The 26,273-nt window shown below is 40.7% G+C and overlaps 1 protein-coding gene across 2 annotated transcripts in view; it reads left to right on the top strand.

Annotated features, from left to right (window-relative positions):
• LOC138787096 (cryptic protein-like) overlaps positions 1-20,487 on the top strand; it is a 46,318-nt gene extending 25,831 nt beyond the window's left edge. For both annotated transcript variants that reach the window (XM_069964235.1, XM_069964234.1), the window contains exons 2-6: positions 15,679-15,731; positions 16,484-16,630; positions 16,985-17,099; positions 17,894-18,000; positions 18,991-20,487. In XM_069964235.1, coding sequence (XP_069820336.1) covers positions 15,719-15,731; positions 16,484-16,630; positions 16,985-17,099; positions 17,894-18,000; positions 18,991-19,097 — 489 coding nt within the window. In that variant the 5' untranslated portion in view covers positions 15,679-15,718 and the 3' untranslated portion in view covers positions 19,098-20,487. The remainder of the gene's footprint in view (positions 1-15,678; positions 15,732-16,483; positions 16,631-16,984; positions 17,100-17,893; positions 18,001-18,990) is intronic.
• Positions 20,488-26,273: the final 5,786 nt, after the last annotated feature.

Below are 26,273 nucleotides of genomic sequence, written 5' to 3' on the forward strand. Positions count from 1 at the left end.
ACTCCCTTCTTGTGGCCTCTCATGATTGTCTCCTGCTTCTGATGCATTTTGCTGTATTTTCTCCATTGCCACCTACTAGTGTACATCCTGTAATGTACTTACTATTTCTGCTGTAGACTCTAGGTTGGAACTCAGCCAAGTCTATCTCCCTCCCACTAGGCTTGTGTGGCTGAAGTGGCCAGGTTATAATTAGAGATGAGCGAACTGTTCGGGATTTTGGTCCGAAAGCAGTTCGCTCTCTTGCCACGCCTGTGATCCCGGCCGCATAGTTGCGCTCCCAGGAATATGCGGCCAGGATATTCCAGGGAATCGAGGTTGAAATCCCTGGAATATCCTGACCGCATATTCGCGGGATCGCAACTATGCGGCCGGGATCACAGGCATGACAAGAGAGCGCCGATGCTGTGGGACCAAAAGTCCGACGATCCGCTCATCTCTAGTTAAAATCAAAATGGTGTAGTGGGAGGAAGATAGAGCTGAATTCTGACCTAGAGTGTTACAGGATGTACTCTAGACGGGAAATGTGGCAGCGAAGACAAAAGAGCAGACTATTAGCATCAAAAGCAAAAGGAACACATGAGAGACCACAGAAAGAAAGTAAAAGAACCTTACCAATAAAACTTATAAGACAGTTAAAAAAAGGTTTCATTTCATTCATTGGAAAACCACTTGACTCTTGGATATTGGATGGATCTTTGCTTCTCCTTAAAAACAACTCCAACTACAATAAACAACTACAAAAACTCTAGAGACCTGCATTCTGCCATTGGGACAAGTAATGAGTGTCCTCAGTTGTTCCTTCCGTGCTCCCTCCGGAGTGACATAAATGGAGACTAGAGATGAGCGAACCTCGAGCATGCTCGAGTCCATCCGAACCCGATCGATTGGCATTTGATTAGCAGTGGCTGCTGAAGTTGGATAAAGCTCTAAGGTTGTCTGGAAATATGGATACAGCCAATGACTCTATCCATGTTTTCCACATAGCCTAAGGGCTTTATCCAACTTCAGCAGCCCCCGCTAATCAAATGCCAAACGATGGGGTTCGGATGGACTCGAGCATCCTCTAGGTTTTCTCATCTCTAATGGAGACCTGCTATCTTAGCCCTTTAAGTTAATTTCTGGTCTTTCATTATAACTATGTAGAAAACCGAAATAAGGCATCTGTAGACAAGCAATAAGAGGCTGTGACAGAAAAATACAACGGCACATGTTTTAACATTTTTAGTTGATGTCAAATTAAATTACTAAACCTGTATGAATATTAGCACTAATGATTAAAAAAATGTTTTGCTGCAAGCATTTTGTAAAAAAAAATGAAAATGGACAACTTAATTTAATCATTTTCTGGATATCGCTGGCATATGACAGTAATGAATAACAACATGAAATGTTTAGGAAATAGTAACATAGTGTTAACAGAGACATCAATTACTGTCACCAAGTCTACAACAAGCACTAGTGTAGAAATTCACAGTTATCCGTCCAGACGAGAACTGAGACATATTATGAAATAATACTTTCAATTAACGTTAATATGGACATGATATTGTTTCATTACCCCATTAAAGCATTCACAACTTTCTACTTGCTACTTCATTGTTAGACTTTTATGTATAGATCAGAGTGCGCTGTGGCATACCTACCATAAAGTGCATAAGTGCAAGAGGACACCCGTGTGTCAGACAGTCTAATTAATAGGGCCCCTCACCCATTACTTGTTGGGGTATAAGTGCAATATGACGCAAGAGAAAGGTGCCAATACTAAGAGGACCTGTGGTCAGCTAAAAAAAAATATATATTTTGTAGCATCTGGTGCCCTATATCCAACATTGTTTTAGAAGACTGGTATATCTAATCTTCCCTTATATTATGTTGTTTAGTATTATCATCTTCAGATAGATATATTTATCTCAGGCATCTTTGTTCCAACCATCTACTACTCTTAGTAAAGAAATATTTTCTCATGTTGCTTCTGATTGTGGCCCCTTGTTCCTGTGTTCAATTTCTTTTTTAAAACGCTTTGCTTCTGAACCTTAACTGCCCCTCCCCTTTCTTCTTTCCTCCAGACTATATAGATTTGTAGTGACCTGGTACGGACTCCTAAGTCCTATTGCACCTGAGTAAAGTAACTCCCTTGGGTTCACACAGTTGGGGATGAAGTGTCCACTGTTGTTAGTGTTTTCAACACTAGGTGTCACTAAAGCCCTTGTTTTTTCCTAAGCATGGCTAAAGCAGACTTATGGGTTAACAATTTTATGTCACATGTGTTGTCCACTCACAGGTGCAGCTGCTTTCCCTCAAGTCTTTATCCTATCCACTATCTCTTCTCTTTTTACACACACAGCACCCACCAATCACAGGAAGGTTTAGTTAGACCCCTGTAGGAAGAAGTTGGTTCCTGGTGGGAGGAGTTAGTTTCTCTAGTATCAGTGTGTGAGGAAGCAACAAGAACTAAGTCTCTGCTGAAGTTAAGCTGGGGACTGGCTTAGGCCAGGTCTTATGTCAGGGACACAAGCAAGCAAGCTACAGATTTTTGTTATGCAAGCCACAACAACTATGCCGTGCTAGGAAGTACCAAGGGGGAGAGCTGCCACACAAGGATCACGTTGTTCACGCCAGGAACACCAGAGCCTTTGTTGAGGGATTAGTCTTTTCTTCTTAAACACAACAAGAAGCAGGAGGTACGTCTCAAAGGAAACACTGCAAGAAGCATGACGTAAGTCTATAGAAATCCCCAGCTGATGGAGTATAGACAAGGCCCCTGTTCTTTCAGTCAGTCTCTATATTCTCTTCAGTTCAAACTGTTCGAGGCAGAGTACAGTAGTAAATTGGACAAGACCCTTCAGGCACCCTCTCTCCTCTACTCTCTTCTCTGCAAAACCTTTTTCTTATAAGCACCTTATCTCTACCTCAACCACAAGCACTTGAGTAAGCTTTAAGTATTGCACTAAGTTTCTCCAAATAAACTGTTCTATTTTTCAAGTATCGGACTCTGGCCTACTGTTGTGCACCCGCACCTACCTGTATAGACACTTGGTTTAAACCTTTCTCTGCGAGCGGTGATCCAAACTGTCTGGGTGGGTCCTATGCCACTCCAGGCTATTGTGACAAGTGCCCAAGTGACCCTAGACCCAATCACCTACCACACCATCGTACCGGCTGACCCGGCAGTAAACCAGAATCCTAGGCCAACCATTCTAGTGCCCCATTGGGTTGTATTCCAGGGTTTTGTAGCCCATCCTTAGATCCTTAGCTGAATGTTCAAGGCCTGATGCAAATGCTTGGCTTTGGTCTGACTCCTAATCCCCCATATATAGTTGTAACGACTGGAGCTGTGGATCCGCTGTACCACCACTAGCGATGATGTAAGCCGCACCAGGGAGCAAATATGCAAAAGAACACTGCAGAGACACCATCACGTGTCTCGACGTCAGTGAACTAGCCAGACCTTCCTCCGGGAAGGAACAACCAAGCCAAGGAATGTCTCCAATCAAGGAAACCACCTAAGCAAGGTATACATCCACAGACAGCTGTTTCGGGGGTTTTGCCTCTCATCAGTGTGGAGTAGCTTTCTGGATAATGGGAGGTATGACTAGTAAGTGCATGCAAAAGGATGCTGGTTGACCTCAGGGAGATCAACCAAAACACTGCAGAGACACCATCACAAGGTCTCAACGTCAGTGTATTCTAGAACATTCCCCCCTGGGAAATCAAATATGCAAAAGAACACTGCAGAGACACCATCACGTGTCTCGACGTCAGTGAACTAGCCAGACCTTCCTCCGGGAAGAAACAACTAAGCCAAGGAATGTCTCCAATCAAGGAAACCACTGTTCTAGAATGCACTGACGTTAAGACATGTGATGGTGTCTCTGCGTTGCTTTGGTTGATCTCCCTGAGGTCAACCAGCGTCCTTTTGCATGCACTTACTAGTCATTGCTCCCACTAGCCAGAAACCTACTCCACACTGATGAGGGGCAAAAACCCCGAAAAAATTGTCTGTGGATGGATACCTTGCTTAGGTGGTTTCCTTGATTGGAGACATTCCTTGGCTTGGTTGTTCCTTCCCGGAGGAAGGTCTGGCTAGTTCACTGACGTCGAGACACGTGACGATGTCTCTGCAGTGTTCTTTTGCATATTTGATTTCCCAGGGGGCAATGTTCTAGAATACACTGACGTTGATACATGTGATGGTGTTTCTGCGGTGTTTTGGTTGATCTCCCTGAGGTCAACCAGCGTCCTTTTGCATGCACCAGGGAGCAAAGTGTAAGGGGCCGCTGGTCCTCACCAGTGCCCACCACAAGGCGGAATGGATTTGCTGCGGCAGGTGACCCATAGGTTGTTATCCCTGGTTTGGCTTGCTAGCTGTGGTGAGCGAGGTGCAGGTGGAGACAACATAGCCTGGTCAGCAGACAGGAACACAAGAAGTATGAGCAGGACTTACGGCTAGGAACCACGGGCAAGAGTCACAGGCAGGAATCTTGTGTAGGAGAGCTGGGACTTCAATGCTTAGGGTTGCAATGCAGAGGTTCAAACATGAGGGTCAGGGCAGGGACAGGCATTTATAAAGCTTTGGTGCGGCCTCATCTGGAGTACGCCGTCCAGTTTTGGAACCCGATTCATAAAAAGGATGTTCTAGAGCTGGAGAGGGTACAAAGACGGGCAACTAAACTAATAAGGGGAATGGAGCATCTTAGTTATGAGGAGAGATTAAAAGAATTACATTTGTTTAGTCTGGAGAAGAGACGTTTAAGGGGAGATATGATTAACTTATTTAAATATATAAATGGCCCCTACAAGAGATATGGGGAAAAGATGTTCCAGGTAAAACCCCCTCAAAGGACAAGGGGGCATTGCCTCCGCCTGGAGAAAAAAAGGTTCAACCTCCGGAGGCGACAAGCCTTCTTTACCATGAGAACTGTGAATCTGTGGAACAGTCTACCACAGGATCTGGTCACAGCAAAAACAGTAGAGGGCTTCAAAACAGGGCTAGACAAGTTCTTAGACCAAAGTAATATAAATGCATATGTATAGAACCTATCACCCCTCCCCCTTCCCTGTATCCATCCCCTCCTTGGTTGAACTTGATGGACATGTGTCTTTTTTCAACCGTATTAACTATGTAACTATGTAACTATGTAACTATTTATAGGGGAGAATACTGTGCAATTAAGTGATTGCGGTGGTGGCCCACCACAGCTGTAACAAAAGCCTCATAGATATGCTCTTAATATCTGTTTTTAGCGATTAATAAACAGGCAATACATTTCCTTTGAAAGAGAACCCAGAAGTAATATAGCCATTGCCGTTGAACTATGAAATCAGTCCTCTAAGGTCATATAATTTTCAGAAAAGTATGTGGTAATATTAGGGAAATTTCACACTTTATTTTTAGAAGTTTTGTTTGTTAAAAAGAAACCTGTCAAAACATTTCACAAAAAGATTTGGGTGTTCAGACTCCCACTGATGATGATGATGATGATGAAAACAGCTGAGTGCTGCTCTCCCTGGATCACTGTGATCTCTATTCTGCTGCAGGAGACAGATTCCATAGACTTTCTGTGAAGTCTGTCTCTTGCAATAAAATGCGTGGCTTAGCGTTTTTTTTCTCCAGCTCACTGTGCTGAAGATGAGCTTTACAGATATTCTAAAGAAAGAGATGGCAGCAGAAGAGAAACACCCAATGCTCCACTCTTGGCTCTCTATGACATGTCAAAATTATTATTTTTTTTTTTTCAAATGACAAGAACACTCTAATAATGATATTTCAGTCCATGGTTCCAAATAGGGATGTTCCGAACCTGCTGAGGTTCGGGTTCGTATGAACCCGAACGCTCGGCAGCAGATCCCCGCTGTCTGCCCGCTCCGTGGAGCGGGCGGATACAGCGGGTGGATACAGCGGGTGGAACGCCTGGAAAACTGGGATACAGCCTATGGCTATGGCTGTATCCCAGTTTTCCAGGCGGTCCTCCCGCTGGATCCGCCCGCTCCACAGAGCGGGCAGACAGCGGGAATCATTACCGAGGGTTCGGGGAACTCGGTTCGGACCATCCCTAGTTCCAAATCATTTCCATGGGACAACATGCATTAGTCTCGGTAGGGCCTGGGGAGCACTCAAAACAGAGACCTCCATACATCAAACAAGAAAAGACCATATCCTGAACACTCCTGAAAGCTCTCTTCAGTTTGGTGTGTAAAGACACAGATCATGCCAGGGGGTTGAATTGTCAAGGTAATGTCCTATGCTCAGTGAGTTCTGTGCATGAGCTCTATTCTAAAAGGGCGTGGGGAGTGTGGGGAGTGTTGTCTACATGACCTAATCCCCCTGCATGAGCTGCATCTCTCCAATCTGAACTGTCTAGAGAACATGACAGCACATAGTGATAGCTAACCTTTAATAATCCTGAAATCTTACAGCTTTCTTTCTCATTACAACACTGCCCGTTTTGCAGCGAAATCCGCTGTGATTCTGACTAGCTTTAAAATGTATGGCACTTCATTCTTGCAGTGGATTTTCCTTCCCCGGTGCCCCCTGATGTGTCTTTGGGTCCCTCGCTCAGTGACAGCCCGCTCAGCCAATCATTAGCTGCGGTGGGACAGCGTAATAATTAGCTGAGATGTGCGCTCAGTAGCTGACATGTTGAAAGACCATGATCAGCTATCAAGTGAGTTGATCACTGTTTCTATTACATGGGGAGATACTGGCCTGATTTGGCAGATAATCGCTGCATGTCATGTAATAGGCCCCTTAATCTCCCCTTGTTTTGCTATGGCTGCAGAAGGCTGTGTGTGTGTGTGTGAGAGAGATAGGTGTAGAAATTATAGGGGTATTCTGGGCAACTTTGAAAAAGTCCTATTTATCCTATTTCCACACACACACACACACACACACATACACACACACACAAAGGCTCCTGATCCTGTGATGTCACGGCTCAACTCAGAAATGCACGTTTAGCCAATCAGTGACCGAGTTCAGGACACAGCTGCAGTCGCTGACTGGCTGAGCTGCAATGATTAAGGAGCACAGACGATGACAGATGCCCCGATAAATCTTGGCCTATGGCTGAACTGTATTTCACAGGTATCTGGCATTGTTAGCAGTTTTTCTTTGTGTATGGTGAATATTTACTTACAAACATAGAAGATTGTCAGCAGGAAAAGACCACCTGCTCCATCTAGTCTTTTTTTAAGTTCTTCAGGACATGGTGGCTGGAGACTGGCTGCATCCACTGCACGCACAGAGGAGAATTTGCTTTATATCTTTGCCTTATTCAAGTTGCCCCAGGATCATGTAGGACATCACAAAGAAGTTGTTGAGCCAGTTCTACTTCACACTAGTTTGAATAATACTGGCCATGACTGGCCATTTATGAAGGAAGCGGAGTCAGGAGTCAGAATTGGTGCCTGACAAATTCAGGAGTTGGCGTTGGAGTTGAAGATGCGGCTTACTGACTCCACAGCCCTGACATTATTTTAAATTACTTTAGGTAGTTCCACTCCCCTCCCGATATCCCAGAGGCGCAACCATCATCTAGAAGACACAAATTTCAGAAACGCTAATTGCCCCCCAAAGTCTCTAGAGTCCAAAGTCTAGAGCAGAACATGTTTTATGAATAAATGATCAGGCATACACATTACATTGTGTAACTAACCGGCAAACTTTGGCAAAGTCTCCTAGATGATATCGATGGCTGGTAGCAGATAATGTAGATACAGATATACACCATGATGATTACACACATATATTTTTTCTTATAAGACAGCTATTAGCTCATGTTCTTATTTGACAACTATCATGTCAGAATGTTGTTGAAAGTGTCACTTTTTTTACTTGTACCAATGTAAAAAATGAACAATAATTTATCTAATATGCCTGCAGCCCTCTTATCATGAATAATTTAGTTGTCTATTTCATACTGAAAGAACAACATATCCTACTTTGCAATCATTTTGCCATTGTACCTGGAAATTATTTTAGGATTTATCTTGTTTTCTTTTACAATGTGTTATTTTTTTTCCATTTTCAATTTTCTTAATCTGATTGTCCTTTTTACGAGCTGTTAAATCCCTTTCTTCTAGACTCCAGCATTTTAACCATATATGTTTAACTTTCAATGACTAAACCCCATTGTTGAATGTCATTTTTCTGAAAAAGCAAAAAAAAAGTTGTTTCGTATTAATGGGTATTTCTTTTTCTTTTTTTTTCACTTTTATGCATTGAGATAATAAATTATAGCCATTTGAAGAGGATCATTATTTTTTTTGAAGGTCTAATCATAGTAAAATTATGATCAGCCAAATTGGCAATAAGATAGCATAACAGGGGTGTCAAACTCAGGCCCTCCAGCTGTTGCAAAACTACAATTCCCATAATGCCTGGGCAGCCAAAGCTTTAGCTTAGCCCCCTTAGACAAAAAGTCTTATACAAGGGATAGGCAGCTTTAATGGGTACTTCTGTCTTTTCAGAGAAAGTGAGCAGGTAAAAGGTATTATGTGTCCATTACCACACCACAGCCAAATGCTTCCTGCTTTACTGCACTTTTCTACAAATGTTTCTGCAGAGATTGTTGCACAAGAGAGGAGGCATTGCAATATTTCACAACAAAGTTTAAATATTAATAGTAGGGATGAGCGAACTTTTGAAAAGTTCGATCCGGCGATCAAACCTAAAACCAACCATGCTATAACGGCTGAATAATTGCAGCTACAGTAGTGGGAGTCTGATAGGGTATTGTTTCGTTTACTTGCAGTTGCTATTACAATGAAAAAAGTGGAAAAAATAAAAGTGCATAAATAGTGAAAAAAAATTAGCCAGGTGTAAGTGATTACACGGGACAGAAGACACAAACTTCTTTGGACCCAGTAGGCTGGAAAACAGACATTTGACAGTGGAACCAGCAGCAGTAATAGTACTGTGTTGGACTCAGTATGGTTGAGAACAGACAATTCACAGAGGAGGAGGAGGCAGTAGCACTTGATTGCACCCAGGCCAGTATGGTTGAGAAGAGACTATTGGAGGAGGCAGCACCACTTGATTGCGACCAGGCCAGTATGGTTGAGAACAGACTATTTGAGGTGGAGGTGGAGGAGGCAGTACCTGATTGTACCCAGGCCAGTATGGTTGAGAACAGACAATTGACGGAGGAGGAGGATGTTCAGCCTTGGAGTGGTGGCCTGGGAATCCTTGCTGATGATGTTGTTCAGCGCACTTTCCAGAACATGGATGAGTGGGATGATGTCATGCCTGCTCGCAAACAAAGTCGCGTCCTCAAAAGGGATCAACAATTGGCAGGAAATGTTCGAAGAAACCTGTGCACTATGAGGTTTATCACGTGCCATACAAGGTGTATGACTCAGCCCTCCCCGCTGCACTGCAGAGACAATGTTCCTCCCATTGTCGGCTACAACACTTCCCACTGTTAGTCGACGTGGGGTCAGCCATTCATATATCTACTCCCTGATGGTTCGGAGGAGCTCCTGCCCACTGTGGCTCCGTTCACCCAGGCTCACAAAATGGAGGACAGCCTAAAAGCGCCGGTCCTGACATCGTTGGTAAGACATCGGGGCAGATTGGACTGCAGTCAAAGCGGCGGATGGTTGCAAGGTGGTGGAGGCAGAACTTGTGCAGAACTGGCCCCCTAAAGCACCGGGGAGGTGACAGTGGCAAGAGGATGTTGACCCAATGGGCAGTAACAGACATGTACTGCCCATGCCCATAATTGACTTTTTTTTTTTTTACTTTTTTTGTTGCGGCTAAACGGGGTTCTCCTATTATTTTTTGGAGCTTTATTGTAAAGATATAAACTGAGATTTTGACTTAATAAAGTAGATCAGCTTGAACACTGAAGTTGCGTCCATGTGTCTTGGTTGATACTCACAGACAGCTGTCACATTACATTTTTGATTAGGCAGCACCCAGGTATATCTGAGGAGACTAACCTAAGGTCTCACCCTAACAGGGGTGATGTCACACATCTTGATATTCACAGAAAACCAGGATACAAGGGATTATAGGAGTAATAATTCCTTGTATCCTGGTCTATGCTGTGATTTTATTTGTTATTGTTATTTTAAATAGATTCTTTACGAACTTTCTCAAAGTTCGGTTTGGTGACGAACAAAACTTTTTGCAAAGTTCGTAACGAATCTGGTTCGTTATGGTTCGATTCGCTCACCCCTAATCAACAGAGCTAGAAAATATACAATATGAGCCTATGTTCACACTACGTAAGTTTCGTATTAATCACGGCTGTTGTTTGCGACAATGGCCCTGATTAATACGAAATTTACATAGTGCTGCCATCTATGGAATCACACGTAGTATACACTCCGGCCGGGATCTCTAGCGGCAACACAAAAAACTCCAGCCGCACGCTCCATTGTGTGCAGCGGTGAATTGGGATGCGAGCACGCACAGATGCGACCGAATGCCAATTCATCAGAAGTGAAGATCATCCGGCCGGTATTGCAGTACCGACCGGTATGATCTTCTCTGACGATGGGAATTCTGTGACCCGGCCGGGTCACAGAATGGCCGGTGTCTTACGATGTGGGAACATGGCCTAAATATATAAAGCATAGACTGGGCCCATATCATTTGGTTACTAGATACTGCTGACACGCAATTTTAACGACTTTGTGGCTCAATTCACATTCCAAACTGCTGACACTGACAGTTCAAAATGTAGAAAAACTGCTTTTATTCTAAGTGTCAAAGAGGCTTTCTTAGGACCCTTGAAGACTATAATGTCTCCTTGGGGGGGACTTGTATATACACAGCACTGATCTCTCATAGAGATCAATGCTGTGTATATACACAGCAAAGATCGATTACATCGGTCATAGATTGCTTTGGCCTGCTGCAGGCCACAGCAATCTATTGCCGAGCCGGGATCAGCGTCATTGCGACGCTGAGGCCCAGGCCGGCCAGAAGAACGGATCTCCAACCCACTAGACACCAGGGACGTGAAGTGTAAAGCACTTCAATGCAGCTGTCAGGTTTGACAGCTGCATTGAAATGCTTAATTAGCCAGCGCGGCAACAGGACCCACGCTGGCTAATAGAGGCACTGCACGGCTGTAGATTGCAGCCGGGATCGGTGCCATTCAGAGAGGGGTCCCGGTGGGACCCCGCTCTGAACATCCCCCGCGGCACCATGACGTACCAGGTACGTCATGGGTCGCTAAGGGGTTAAAGGGGTTATTTAGCATTAGAAAAGCATGGTCACTTTCTTCCAGAGACAGCACCACCCTTGTCTCTAGTTTGGGTGCGGTTTTGCAACTCAGTACCAGTAAAAGAACGTTGCCATGTCTTTCTAATGCTGGATAACCCATTTAAATATTTTTTCTCATGGTGTTAGCTTCTTTTACATTCAACCCCCTATTTTACACTAGCAGGACCTTTAAATAAGATTTGCCGAAGTAGCAAAGAGAGTCCCTCTAATGGGGCATGTACTGTAATAATTTCTAAGTAATATCTAAATGGGGTTTCCCTTGAATGACACAGAACTTCTTGTTGGTGAACAAAAATATGTTATTTGGCCTCAAAATGACCAAAACAAGACGGTGTGTGAACCTAGCCTTACAAGGGTTGTGCCTACAGAAGTAGGGGGAGGTTTGTCAAAATGCAGTAAGTCATCTATAATTGGATATATATGTCCTGTACATCTATATGTGGTAAGCATTTAAGTGACCTGGCATTGTATGTCCTCAAAACCTAAAAAATGAAAAGAATTCTACTTACACCAGTTATCAGCTTAACAACAACAGTAACATCAAAGGGACTGAGTTCTGCATAGGTCTTCATAGGGTAAGAGAAAAGATCAGATGGGTTAACTCAGTGAGCATTCATACTTTTCTGCAGGGTGTTTTATCATGACAGATCCACTGACAGATCCAATTATTTTTATGTCACTCAAACTAATGTCAAAGTTCATTTGTTTGCATTGGTCTTCATCAGTTCTTGCATGATCATTTTTCTGTCATGATCCAATTTATTTTTTATAAAGGTTAAGTGGTGAAAGACAACTTATCCATTGATCTTCAGCTTTTAGATAAGTTGGAGAACAAAAAGACTGCCTCAAAAAACTGCAAGTGGAACCTAGTTTCTTGCAAGCCATCATGTTAATCTAAGCGGCTATTCACATTGGTGTAGAAGTCTGCACATATTTCTAAAGCGCAGCATGTGCTATTAAAGTACAGATTGAAATACAGATATTTAATTTAAATTGCTCTCGTATTTCATCATATTTTTTCTGTTTGGCATCTGTTTATCTAGTATAGATACATTTCCTGCAGTAGGTTTATATAATAAAAGCAATAACATGTTTCGGAGGCTGCACCACCTCCTTAAAGGGATTATCCAGTGCTACAAAAACATGGCAACTTTCTTCCAGAGACAGCCCCACTCTTGTCTCCAGCTTGGGCGGGGTTTTGCTGCTCACTTCCATTGAAGGGAAAGGAGTCGTGCTGTCTCTGAAAGAAAGTGGCAATGTTTTTGTAGCACTGGATAACCCCTTTAAGACAGAGGTTGAGAAAACAGCCAGTATTTGCAGTACAGAAATAAAGATACATTACAGTGCTATGTTCCCACACAGTATTTTTGCTCAGTATTTTGGTCAGTATTTTTCAATTAAAACCAGGAGTGCATTAAAAACACAGGAAAGCTATGCTCACACACTGTTGAAATTAAGTGGATGGCCGCCATTTAAAGGCAAATAACGTCCCTTAGTTCAAAACATCGGCTATATTTTAAAAATAATGGCAATTATTTGCCCTTAAATGGCGACCATCCACTAAATTTCAGCAATGTGTAAAGATAGCCTTTCTGTGTTTTTAATCCACTCCTGGTTTTGGCTGTAAAAAAAACTTACCAAAATACTGAGCAAAATACTGCATGGGAATATAACCTTAGGCTGTGTTCAAATAACGTTTTTTAGGCTGAAAACACAGCTGTATTTTAATCATTATCATAAAGAGCATGATCACGGCCAGAATGATCAAAATACGGTTGTATTTTCGCCTTAAAAAGCATTGTGTGAACACAGCCTGAAACTGATTTTAATTGAAAAATTAGCAAAAATGTTCACACATATTATTTCCATCAGTCTTTTGGTTAATCTTTTTTTTTTTTAACCAAAACCAGGAGTGGGTTGCAAACACAGAAACTGCAAATCTTTCCATGATAATTTTGCCTTGTTAGTGCCATTCCTGGTGTTGGTTGAAAAAAGACAGAAATACTATTCACAAAAAACTCTGTGTGGTTTTAAGAGTCCACAGCATGTTACATTTTAACATTTCCCTTGAAATTTCTCCCATTACTTTGCAAGGCAATCTGTAAAAACAATGAGCGTCTTTCTTAACGTCCATCATTGCCCAAATAACATGCGTTACGCCCATTGTTATGAAAGTCAGTTTTACATAGCCATCATGTGAACTTAGCCCAAAGAGGCCATGGCCAAAATTTGCATATGATCTTGCAGCAGACTCTAAACAATCTGTAATGGAAAAATACCTTCTACATGGGAACCTGGTATTAGATAAAATGAATAAAGTTAGTTGATATCCTGGAAACAAGCGGCTCAGACTATTTTTGGTTGATTTACTGTTAATCCAGAGTAGAACATTGATTTCTTGATCCTTGCATAATGCAGACAATAAAGCTGATGCTGTTTTCAAACTTTTACACTGAGTTATGTATGAGAATTTTATTCGCTTGTTTGTGCTGCCAGATATTTTTAATAAAGTCTGCAGAGACGTACAGAAAAAAAAGGGGGGAGGGATTTTTGGGGGATTTTTTTGTTGGGATTTTATTTTATTTTATTTATTTTTTTTCAAAAACAGCATGGTTTAAGTGTAGCTTTTTAAATATATCTAAGAAAAAGATAATAAAACAACAGGCACAACACAATGCAATATAAAATCCTAGAAATTCATGGTGTTTGAACAAGCAAAAAATTGTGTAAAGGAGGCCTTATACATGATAGTAAAGTTTCATTGTGCACAAAAGACAGGGAGGGGTGGGGAGCCAGGAAAGCAAGTAGTAAAGACATGCTAATGCCCCTGAAAGAGATTTACTTTGGGGTGTGGCTTCAGATTGCATCTCAAGTACTAAACTACTCAGCAAAGGTGAAGTTTAGTCTATGTCAGTCTTGGTCAAGTTCCTGGTTCCTTCCTCCATTTGCCAAGTTGATTGTATATTGAGTAACCAAGTTTGGAAGAAATGCAATATCTAACGTAAGTAATTTGTAGATGGGAAGATTTTATATCAGGATTAGTATTTTGAGGCTTTTAGTCATTTCTACCTGGCAGGATCTGTAAGCAAGATGTCAGGAATATTTTACTTTAATGTTTTAGCTCTGGTGGATCTTGTCTACACTTTTATCTAATAAGATATCAGCAGAAGGAAATGGTGGCCGCTCCCTTCTTGTTTTAGGATTCAGTAATTAGTGAATGTGTAATTCTCGTTTATATTTTATGATCAGATTTGTAGCTTACGTTAAAGAAAGGCTATTCGGACAATAAGCGGGAAACCCCTTTTTTTTTTTTTTTTTTATTTTTTTTTTTTTTTTCTACAAAGCTATGTTTACACACTGTTTTTTGAACCCGACTTATGGTAAAAAAAAAAAAAAAAAATATATATATATATATATATATATATATATATATATATATATATATATTTGTAGACTACTTAGCTTTGCCCTGTTTTGGAATTATTTTGCACTGAAATTGAGTGGATGGCTGCCATTTTATGGCAAATAATGCCTGTTATTATAAAAAAAAAAAACGGTTTTAAAATAATGGCAATTTAGCTGTTACCCACCTCTAATTGTTAAAGATTTGTGCAGGAGAGTTTGATGCTGACTGGAATTGTATTGATATATTTTTATATTTGAAAAAATCTTAATAAAAAACATTGACCAAGAAAATAACAGCAGTTATTTGCCACTTAATTTCAACAGTGTGTGAACATAGCCTTTCTGTGTTTTTAATCCACTCCTGGTTTTGGTTGCAAAAATACTGTGTGGGAACATAGCCTTGGGATGTATTTTAGGCCATAACCAGTCCAAATAAGAACTGCAGCCATAAAAATAATGTGTGACTTTGTGAACAAACAGCTATTTGACTAGTTAGTAATATTGAGCAAACTTCAGAAAAGAAGCCGGGTTCGGCCATGTGGCCAAATGCGAACACTCGGCATTTAACTCCTGGCATCTGGAGAAGTTTAATGCAGCACTAGGGAGTGCTAACACACATGGATAGCGCCATAAGCTGTGTTCACACTTCAGGAACATATCTGACAGCCCTAGGGCGGCATCCAATTTCACCAGATGCCGGGAGTTGAATGCTGAACGTTGATGTTTGGCAACATTTTCTATATATTAATTTTTTTTATATTCTAATATATATAAAAATGACTAAATGTCAAGTGTGAACAGTGACTTACACCTAATAGTAAATGTAATAACCATCTGATTAGAGGGGTTCTGTTTCATTCACCTCTATACAACTAATGGAAATGGCTATCTTTGTCAGCCCCATAGACATGAATGAAGCTGCAGTGAGAGCCCTGTTCTCATTATTATGGTGATCCTAGTATTTAGACACTTACTAACTACTTAAATCTATATATTTGTTTTTACTGCACAATACTTATAGGTGTTTATTATTGCAGGTTTCTCTTCAGTATCATTGTATCTACAGAGTATTTTATCATGTTTAGCTATGGTAAGTAAAGCATTTATCATACATTGCATTTCTTGCTCGCAATACTGCCAACTAATGTGTAAAAGTAAATGACACAAAAATTTTACTTTTGTATAAAGTTCTATTACAAAGTTGCATTGTTTCTGAGATTATGCTTGCGTGATGTGAGAAGTGATGCCCTGCCACCAAGCAGTGATATAATATTATAGCCATATAAAAATCTTCCATGTGCATTAGCCCTTTTACCTGAACAATATTCAAAGTACACATATGCTGTATTGGGTGTCACATAAACAGATTATCCACATTTGCAGAAGCATAGCGGTTACACATTGAGCACAACTGCATTCTGATCCAATAGGGGCCATGGACATTATGGTCTCATTGCTTGTCCGTATCCATGGAGACCTGAACTAATGAATGAAGAGAGTAACTCGCCACTGATCCGGCAGTGGACCGTCTTGACACATACACCTAAATCCGTGACCATGCATTTATTTTTGGCCATTTGACGGCCGTCTTTTTGGGCAGCCCTCATTTAGAGCTCAAATAATGGATATTATTTCAAAATAACATCCATTATTTAAGCTCAAAGTGTCGGCAATCCAAAAAGACGTCCATCAAATAGCCAAAAAAGATGTTGTGTGGTTGTGCCCTAAATCTTTATTCACAAAATAAATCACACAAAAAAGGGCAAATGTGAATACAGCCTAATTCTATGTAAATGTAAAGTCAATATTTGAATAAGTCACACTTTTTTTTTTTTTTAATAGGTAAATCATGTGAAGGCTTATTTTGCCATCAAGAAAATGTATCACAGACCAACCTTAGCTCTTATATCAACCAGCTTATGAGCAGCTCAACCTCTGAGAGTCCAGGCAAGCCTGCCAACAAAGTACCCTTCCAAGGCATCATTGAAAGTAAGTGCTTCTGCCTATTGATGTTTAGGGGTAGACAGTGTGCCTTGTAGCTTGGGATTACATGTGAGGGAACAAAAAAAAATTGAAAATATGAGGAATTTGTAAACTGCCATGAATTTAATAGTTCTGATACAACATATGTGGGAGGAGTAAGAGTGTCGATATTTAGGCAGTTGAATGTTTGACTTATGGTATTTACTGCAGTTACAAAATTGATGGGAAAAAGTGTTGTTAATGTAAAGAACAATTCAAGCCATATTGTAAATCTGAAGTGACCGTCAGAAGACCAGAAACTGAGCTTTGAAGAGTATTCACTTGATTTCTAATTTATTCTTTTCCCTTTCTTTCCAATAGGTCGCAAACTAAACAAGAAATGCTGTTATAATGGAGGAACTTGTTTTCTGGGCACTTTTTGCATCTGTCCAAAGCAATACACCGGACGTCACTGTGAATACGAAAAGTGGCCTCTGTAAGTTTAAAATTTGCATATTACAAAAAAAATGCAAGTCGGGTGTAATTGGGAGTCACAGCTATCATTGCAGGTAGAATTGTTCAGAAATACAGCAGTATATACTACAGTGTACTGTATTATCAAGTTTCTAATTTTTTTTTAATGAACTTCCCCCCCCCCCCCCCAAAAAAAAAACTACAACCTGCGATGGAGACTTGTAATCTGGAAATGGGTGAAGGTCTCACACCTATATAATATATCCTGAGGACAGTATCCTCAGGATATAATATATAGGTGTGAGACCTTCACCCATTTCCAGATTGCAAGTCTCCATCGCAGGTTGTAGTTCATTAAAAAAAATTAGAAACTTGATAATACAGAACATTGTAGTATATACTGCTGTATTTCTGAACAATTCTACCTGCAATGACAACTGTGACCCACAATGTAAAAGACTTTAAAGGAATAGCCTTTTATCACCTCCAAATGACTAAAGACCTCATCAGCAAATGTTTATGTACGTAATTAATAGGGGTAATCCAATACTAAACTACTGCCATGCTGTTTACCTTGCTTTTGTCTTCAGCATGGCAGTGTATAATGTGCATCTAATAGAAGCATTAGAGTTGAGTGAACCCGAGCGTGCGGCATTAGATTACTAGTGGCTGCTGAAGTCGGATGCAGCCCTGAGGAGTCCTGGAAAATGCTGTATCCAACGTCAGCAGCCGTTAAATGTCGCACGCTTGGACTAATAATAATAATAATAATAATACCCAAAAAAGCTAAAATCAAAAACCTTTTTTTATTTTTAGACATTGCCCTGGTGGCATCTTCAATGGAGAGTGGGTGGTCCAAGGCTGTTCTTTATGTAGGTGTTTCTCCGGAGAACTTCACTGTTTACTACCTGTAGCAGAGTGTGGTAAGTTAAAAAGTCTTTTTAGTAAGAATACATACAAGTTCTTTGTATGATTTGTGTGTATTTTCTCATTTTGTTGTAAAGCATTTTTTCTTTTAGCGCTATATTCACACTTTTTTTTTTTTTTTTTTTTTTGTATGTGTGATTCTTCAAACAGGATAAAAAGGCCAATGTATATAGACATAATAGGGGAGATTTATCAAACATGGTGCAAAGTGAAACTGGCTCAGTTACCCCTAGCAACCAATCAGATTCCACCTTTTATTTTCCAAAGAGTTTGTGAGGAATGAAAAGTGGAATCTGATTGGTTGCTGGGGGCAACTGAGCCAGTTTCACTTTACACCATGTTTAATAAATCCCCCCCCCCCATACAGAAGTCTATGAGGGGGGTCAGCAGGCCCTGCTTAAAAAATCTGCAAACACATTGACAAATGTGGCCTGAAAAACGAAATGGCAAAGATTCTGCAGTACTGATTTAGCTTTGTCTCCTAAGTCTCCCAGTGTAGCAACCATTCATACAATTTATCATTCTACGGATACAGTATGGCCAGAACCCACTGATTATAAAGTAATATTTTATTGTTAGGATATTAGGCATTTTGGATATTAGAAAACATGTCATACCTTCAGCCCCCCTACAACCCCTTTAAGGCTGTATTCAATCTTGCGACTACAGTGTTTTAGTAAACAGAAGTATTTGTCTGTCCTCTAGAAGGTTTCCTGTGTATTTGCATTTGTTTAAATGAAGTCCTGCAATAATACAAAAGAATCGGTTATCATAACAAAAAGACACAAATGACTATTCAAACAGGCAGACGCATGCACGGGTGTGACAGTGTTATGGGAAGCTGCATTCTTTCATCTTCTGAACCTCTTATATAATGTAAACCAAGACAAAACATGTGCCACTTGTATGCATATAGAGGATTTGCAATTTTATTTAACTTTTTTTTTTTTTTTTTTTTTTTTTTTTTTTTTTTTTTTTTCTCTTAGAACAAGAAAAATTTGCCTTGAGATCTCTGGGATCAAAATTACATCATTGCTCCTTAACCGTGTTTGGACTGGCGCTATTGATCCTCCTGCTGTGGGCAGTATTGTAAAATCTGCCTGTTAAATACATTTTCTGTATTCTGCACTTTAAAAGATTTTCCTATTTGCAAATGAGATTTGGTTGCATAGACTTTACATAAAACTGTAATGAACATTTTTGAAAATGGCAATGGAAATATAATTAGTTCCCTCGACAGCCGGCAAACTAATCAATTTTTCTATGTGTACCGGAGAACTCGACAAATAACTAGCCTAGGCCTGCTCTTTTGGTACCTGTAAACTGGCTCCAGATCAATAGGGATGAGTAATTTGTTGATCTATTACATTCCCAAAGTGTCAAGGTGAATATTTCTAAATGTAATACAAGGCTGTAACCTGCTTTTGAGCGCAGCCGGTGATGTTCGGCTCATGTAGAGAAATAGCAGAGCTAAGTGAGTCATAACTCTTGGGGTTGTATCACTTTGACATAGTGATAATGGCTTTCTTTTACATATAGGGCTATTGAAAGCCAAAAATAACACACCTTGACACATGACAGAACTTGCCAAATGCCAAATTTAGCTCTGCTACATCTGAACCGTATATATAGCTCTGACAATGTACCACTTAAGCATAGCACCATCCTTCATTTGCAAATGTTTGTAAATGTTCTCTATATTTATAAGGGGTTATCCAGGCTTAGAAAAGCATGTCCGCTTCCTTCCAGAACCGGCACCATTCGTGTCGCCAGTTTGGGTGAAGTTTTGCAGTTTAGTCCATTAGAGCTGAACTGCAATACCACAAACAACCTGAGGTTAGGGGTGGTGCTGTTTTGGAAGAAAATATTTGTGCTTTTTCTAATTCTGGATAACACTTTTAAAATGTCCCCAAATTGTACATGTATTTTGTCTGTCATAGAAAACGGACATTCTTCCATATGGATAGATTGTAAACATGTTGAAAACATGAATGATTTGATATTTTACTGTTTATTTTCCTTTTTTATGATATTGTACCATGCATACTTCTAAATAGTGTAGATTTGTAGTAACAATTTATTTTACTTGTCTGACAACCACCATCATGACGAGACAAATAAGCACTTATTAGAATTTGGAATGTGTAACTTCCACTTATGCAGAAAAAAATATATATGTATATGTGTGTGTGGCTGGGGGATATATTCATATACGCTATACTCTTTACTATTCACCACCGCATACACATTGCTGCTGTTTAGGTGGATCCCTGCTACTGCTTCTTCCTTGTTTCTTTGACATACCATCCCACATATACTGCCCAATTTAAAGGAGCACTCTTAAAAAAAAAAAAAAAAAAAAAAAACTTAATTGTTCCAGTACCTATCAGCTGCTGAATGTCCTGCAGGAGGTGGGTTTTCTTTCTAATTTAAACAGTGTTCTCTGCTGCCACTTCTGTCCATGTCAAGAACTGTCTAGAGCAGAACCAAATCCTCACAGAAAAACTTTCCTGCTTTGGACAGTTCCAGACATGGACGGAATTGGCAGCAGAGAGCACTGTTTAAATTAGAAAGAAAACCCACCTCCTGCAGGACATTCAGCAGCTGATAATTGTTCCAGTACCTATCAGCTGCTGAATGTCCTGCAGGAGGTGGGTTTTCTTTCTAATTTAAACAGTGCTCTCTGCTGCCAATTCCGTCCATGTCTGGAACTGTCCAAAGCAGGAAAGTTTTTCTGTGAGGATTTGGTTCTGCTCTAGACAGTTCTTGACATGGACAGAAGTGGCAGCAGAGAACACTGTCAGATAGAAAAGAAAACTTCACTTCCTGTAGGACAGACATGTCAAACTCAGGCCCTCCAGCTATTTTAAAACTACAATTCCCATCATGCCTGGACAGCTAAAACAGTTTGCAACAACTGGAGGGCCTGAGTTTGACATCCCGGTGTTAGGACATACAGCAGCTGATAAGTACTGGAAAAATTGAGATTTTTAAATAGAAGTAATTTACAAATCTGTACAACTTTCTGGCCCCAGTTGATATGAAAATTATATGTAGTTTTTCAAGCGGATTACCCCTTTTAACTATTCACTGGTCGAGGTTGGAAACAACTGTGACCACTAATTGGCTGAACTGGGCAATTCCCATGGAAGGATGTGTAGCGGGAGCAGAATCTACCTGAATGGCCTCTGCAGAATACTGGGTCTAAATGGACAAAGCTGCAAAAGCCAATGTCAGGTGAAGCCAGTTGTTTTGCTTTTTGTTTAACCATTCAGATTTCCTTCAGACCCATTTTAATATATGAGCAAAACTTCACTTTTGTTTTACACCATTTTTAAGCTCCTTTTTACCTTATTTTAATCTTCTGTTTTATAGTTCATATTGTTAACATTGCGAGCATAAAATGCATGCAATAAAAGAGGATGTGTGCTAAGAGTGTTTGTCTTTTGGGTTTTAAGTTCTCTTTAAGGATTTCTGCATAAAAAATGAACTTATAATCGCTGGAAATACTAACTATAAAAAAGTTATTCGGCCATAAAAATGATGGTACGGTAAAACAACTGCTTTTCAGATTTTTGGTCCAAAAATCTGGAAAAAAAAGTGTTACAATGTCAGAAATTACACAACTATTGGTCAGGTACCACTGGGGACAATCTGGGGAAGTACCTTTCCTCTGCAAGCATATTTCCCTTTTTACCATTGCACAAGTTTTCATAAACTACAAACGTTCAGGTTTACCCAAATAATTTGCATTTCACTCCCGGTGGCTGGAGAAGTTAGATGCAGCCTTAGGGCTCCCAGAAAAAACATGGATACAACATATGGCTGTATCCATGTTTTTCCGGACTGCTTTTTGCTGCATCCAACCTCTCCGGTAACTGGGAGCCAAATGCAGAGCGTTTGACACAGCACATAAGCAGTGCCCATGTTATCTAGGGCAGCGCCCAGCTGTCAGGACCAGAGCCATGCTCCTATCCTGACAGTTAATTGTATAAATGCCGTAGACAGTGGGGTCTCTGTATCTAGCAGGATTACAAAGGGAAATCTCCCTCCGTTCCCCATCAGAGCTCTGCAAGGTTATTGCAGGGTCCCAATGGTATCCAGGGCAAGCGATGGCCTCTGTGAGACCTCCACTGTCCTGTCTACGGAGGCTGATCCAACTCTTCCCTGAACTGTAACACTGACAGGCATAATACACTTAAGTACAGATCAGTACGACAGTGTATTATACCTGTGATCAGAAGATCACATAGCCAAGATCTAGTCATAAAAAAGGTACATATTTGGTAATGCCACATGCATAAGAATACAAGCAAAAACAGGATCACATCCTTTAACCTACATGGCGAATGCTCTAAAATAAAATAAAAAATATTTTCCCTTCCCTAAAATGACACAGAGGGTGATCAATATGTTGCATGTAACCCAATATGGTACCACTAAAAACTTCATCCCCTCCTGCAAAGAATGAGCCTAACCCCCGCCGTTAGAGCCCTGGATACTTACCCCTAACCCCATCCCGCGACGGAGATATCCTTGTCGGAAGCCGGCACATGCTCTGCAGAGATGAGTCCAACGCCCATAGAGAATGACAGCTCGATTAATTCTCCATGTGCATCAGACTCACCTATGCAGCATGCGCCGGGCTTCCGACAACGATATCTCTGTCCCAGGAGTGGGACTTGGCGAGAAGGGGTAAGTATCCGGGTCTTTAGAGGGGGGGTCGGGCGGCCTTTACCCCGGCACGGGGGGTGACAGGTTCCCTTTAAGCCATAAGATAGCCACAACAATGATAGAATAAAAACGTTACGGTCTGTGAAATATGGCGACACAAACATTTAATAAATAAATGTCCTAGGAGAGGCTTTGATCTGTTGGGTTTGGGTAGAGCCTGTCAGTCACTAAAATGAATAGGTGGAAGTTCCGCTGTGCCAGTTTGTCTCCATTTGGTACTGTTAGCTAAGTAGCACAGGTGCTATACGGATTTCTTATAGACTCCATACAAATCACTACATTACCACACTGCTACTAAGTAGTGCAGAGAAGAAACAAATTGGTCACAATGCTTACTCCAATGATCAAAATTTTTGACACCACAATAAAAAATGTTATACGTTTTGGAAAGTGACCCTGAGAGTGGAAATTTATCAAAAGCCTGAAAAATAAAAAATGGGGAAAAAACCTCTACTTTAAAAACACCAGGAAAAACCATGTTGATTTACAGACTGTTTTTGAGGTTTTTTTTTGTATTTCTCACACATATGTTCATACATACTGTATATGCTGCAGATTTTATGCTGAGAATTGAATGCTGTTTGTTTATGTTGATTTACATAGCATATACTGTAATTTTCAGTGTATACAGTAAGTATGAACTTACTGCAGATCTGTTGCAAAACAGAAAAGGGACAGTTATACTATATATAGAGAGAGCTTAAGCAGCCACGTAAGCAATGGTAAATGTAGCTAGAGCATTTTTTTTACCTGATGTTGGAGTACCCCTTTAAGACTAGGCCAAGTGAACATCAACACAGTTAAAATATATGCTTTATATTCTTTTGCTTTTGAGTAAAGTAGTCAACTCCACCAGCAAAGCAATGAAACTGAACTATTTAACCGCCATTCTGGTATTAAAATTAATATTAATGAAGCTGAACTATTTGGAAATGAAGCTGAACTATTTGGCAGCCATTCTGGTATTGAAAATAATATTAAAAATTAATCTATTCTTGCAGTGGATAACATGATTGGTGATCACTGATAAAAGCTGAACAAGCAGTTTTTTAGAATTTTAAGCACTTTGGCATTTTTATTTAATAGAAGTTTTATACACTATTACATAAACTATTATTCCCCTCATTTAAAAAAATAGGGATAAGATGAAAGGTTGATTTTAATGTTCCTTATCCTCTAAGGTATGTGTGCAAGGTAACTGAGCCGGACTAGTGGGGGGCACCCACAGGTGTCAGTAAACAGTAGACATACGTTTGATTCCAAACTGAACTCAAATTTATTCAGGCAGCTGGCTTCAAAAGGTTCACAAGAATATTGGTTACACCTCAAAATGAAGAATACAGCCTAGTTGCAAAACACATTTCAATCTAGTTGCAGCTGGTGTCTAGTCTTGTACACAAGATGCACAAGTTACAGTAGGTAGACAACAGGTACATGTCTAAAAATCTGTAAATGGGTTCCTAGGCCATACAGTATGTCTCTCATTGTATGTCTGCTGCCACCCCCCAGAGTGCGATCACAAGCAGAGAGCAGTCACTGACTATTCTCTGCCCCACAGTGTTCCTAGTAAAGTCAGAGGTTGGAGAAGTTGCATCTCGCCAAAGTGCCCCTCTGCTCAGCTCCTACCATTGATCCTCCTGGTGCCAAGTTCTCCTGAATTCGCCACTTCAGATATTCATTACAGCATAGACTGGTTGTCCTCTCAGTCTTAAAGTTGTCTTAAAACTCAAAGTTGTAAAGTAGTGTACATTATGGACAGTGCCCCTCTAGATAGTCCGCCCTGTCACCACTCCCTAAAGATTCCTCTAAGGGTACAAACCCACTTGACGTATTTGCTGCGTGAATCAGTCTTAAAAATAAGCAGGCAAAACGCAGGTTGGCTTTATACAATTGTTCTGCATTAAAATACGCAATTGCGTATTTTTGAAGCGTGAAGCTTGTTGTTAGCAAAGCATCAGTTGTTAACAACCTGTGCGAAAAACGCATGTAGCTTCACGCTTCAAAAATACGCAATTGCGTATTTTAACGCAGAACAATTGTATAAAGCCAACCTGTGTTTTGCCTGCTTATTTTTAAGACTGATTCACGCAGCAAATACGTCAAGTGGGTTTGTACCCTAAGTGATCAAAGTCAAAGCTCATGTCTTATAGTGTGTTTACACAGACTTATCTGACGGATTTTGGAAGCCAAAGCCAGGAATGGATTTGAAAAAAGGAGAATTCTCAATCTCCTTTATGATCTGTTCTCTGTTTATAGTCTGTTCCTGGCTTTGGCTTCAAAAATCTGCCAGATAATTCTCTCTGTGTAAACGCACCCTTAAAGTGACTGTATCATCAGGCTGAAGCACTGGAGGCAGGACGACCCACCCTTAGTGGGAGGAACCCCCCGCCCTTCTATGATGCGGCTCCATTGACGTTAATGGAACCACTGGGGGTGGTTCGGCCTGCCTCCAGTGCTTCAGCCCAGGCCTGATGGTACAGTCACTTTAAATGCGAACTATTGACAGACCTACTCCCAAGCTAACCCACCTTGAGAGCAAGGATTTGTACTCTAAAACTATGCATGTATTCTGCACTGCATCTTCCAAGAACTTTTCAAGTAAGGTTGTAATGAGGGGACAAGCACGAAGCAGTGAATCCCCCATATGACTGAGAAGTGACAGACAGAAGTGAGTTGGAGCTGAAAAGGAATGGAGATCCAAAAAACTGAAGATCCCTTGGAAGTGGCTGGAAGCCAAGGAGCACAAATAATGTTGCTGAGAATCAACATCAACTTCTGAGCTAAAAAGGATGGAAGTGGATACTATATACCCTCATGAGAACTTGCCAAAATTCTCCAAAGCGTGTGGGCTGGGCTATATATAGGAGGACAGGTGAATGCCTGCCACTAGAGGGAGCACAAACCAGCAGGAGATCTGCTCAAAGCAAAAAAGGCTGCCGCAGGAGAAGCATACTGGGAGAAAAGGGAGATGATCACCATGCAGGTAGGGGGTAAAGGCCACTGCCAAGTACTGCTACAAAAGTTTATTGTTCTGCAGTTCCTCCTGACCTTTCTGTGATTGTGTCCTGCACCAACACACTGTAGGAGGGAGTAACAGGGACACTTCTTGTAGTGTGTATCAGTAGCTAGACAGAGCTAGCTACCACTCAGGCCCTGTGACAGGTACCACAGCGGAACCACAACACCGCTAGCTCCTGCACATACCTAGTCAGAATGGCAGGATAATCTCTATCTGAGCATTAGAGCCTCTTAGTAGGGCATCTCAATAGTAATATTGGATGCAGAGTTGAATGGTTCATATAATACTTTCTGATTCCGGTTTACGATAATTAAGCTGCAATTTAACAGATGCCTTACGGGATTTACTCTGAGCATCCTGACCAATAAACAAATTAATGTAAACGTTCCATAATGTCCAGTTTTCCATGACGTGCTGAAAATGCATAAATTGAAGCCCCTCCCGACCTATTATTTCAAGAATTTGATTGCTAATAGAACAACTCTGCCTTTGGCTTCATAGTTATCTATACAGCCA

This window comes from Dendropsophus ebraccatus, chromosome 3 (assembly GCF_027789765.1).
Source record: "Dendropsophus ebraccatus isolate aDenEbr1 chromosome 3, aDenEbr1.pat, whole genome shotgun sequence".
Classification (NCBI taxonomy): Eukaryota; Metazoa; Chordata; class Amphibia; order Anura; family Hylidae; genus Dendropsophus; species Dendropsophus ebraccatus.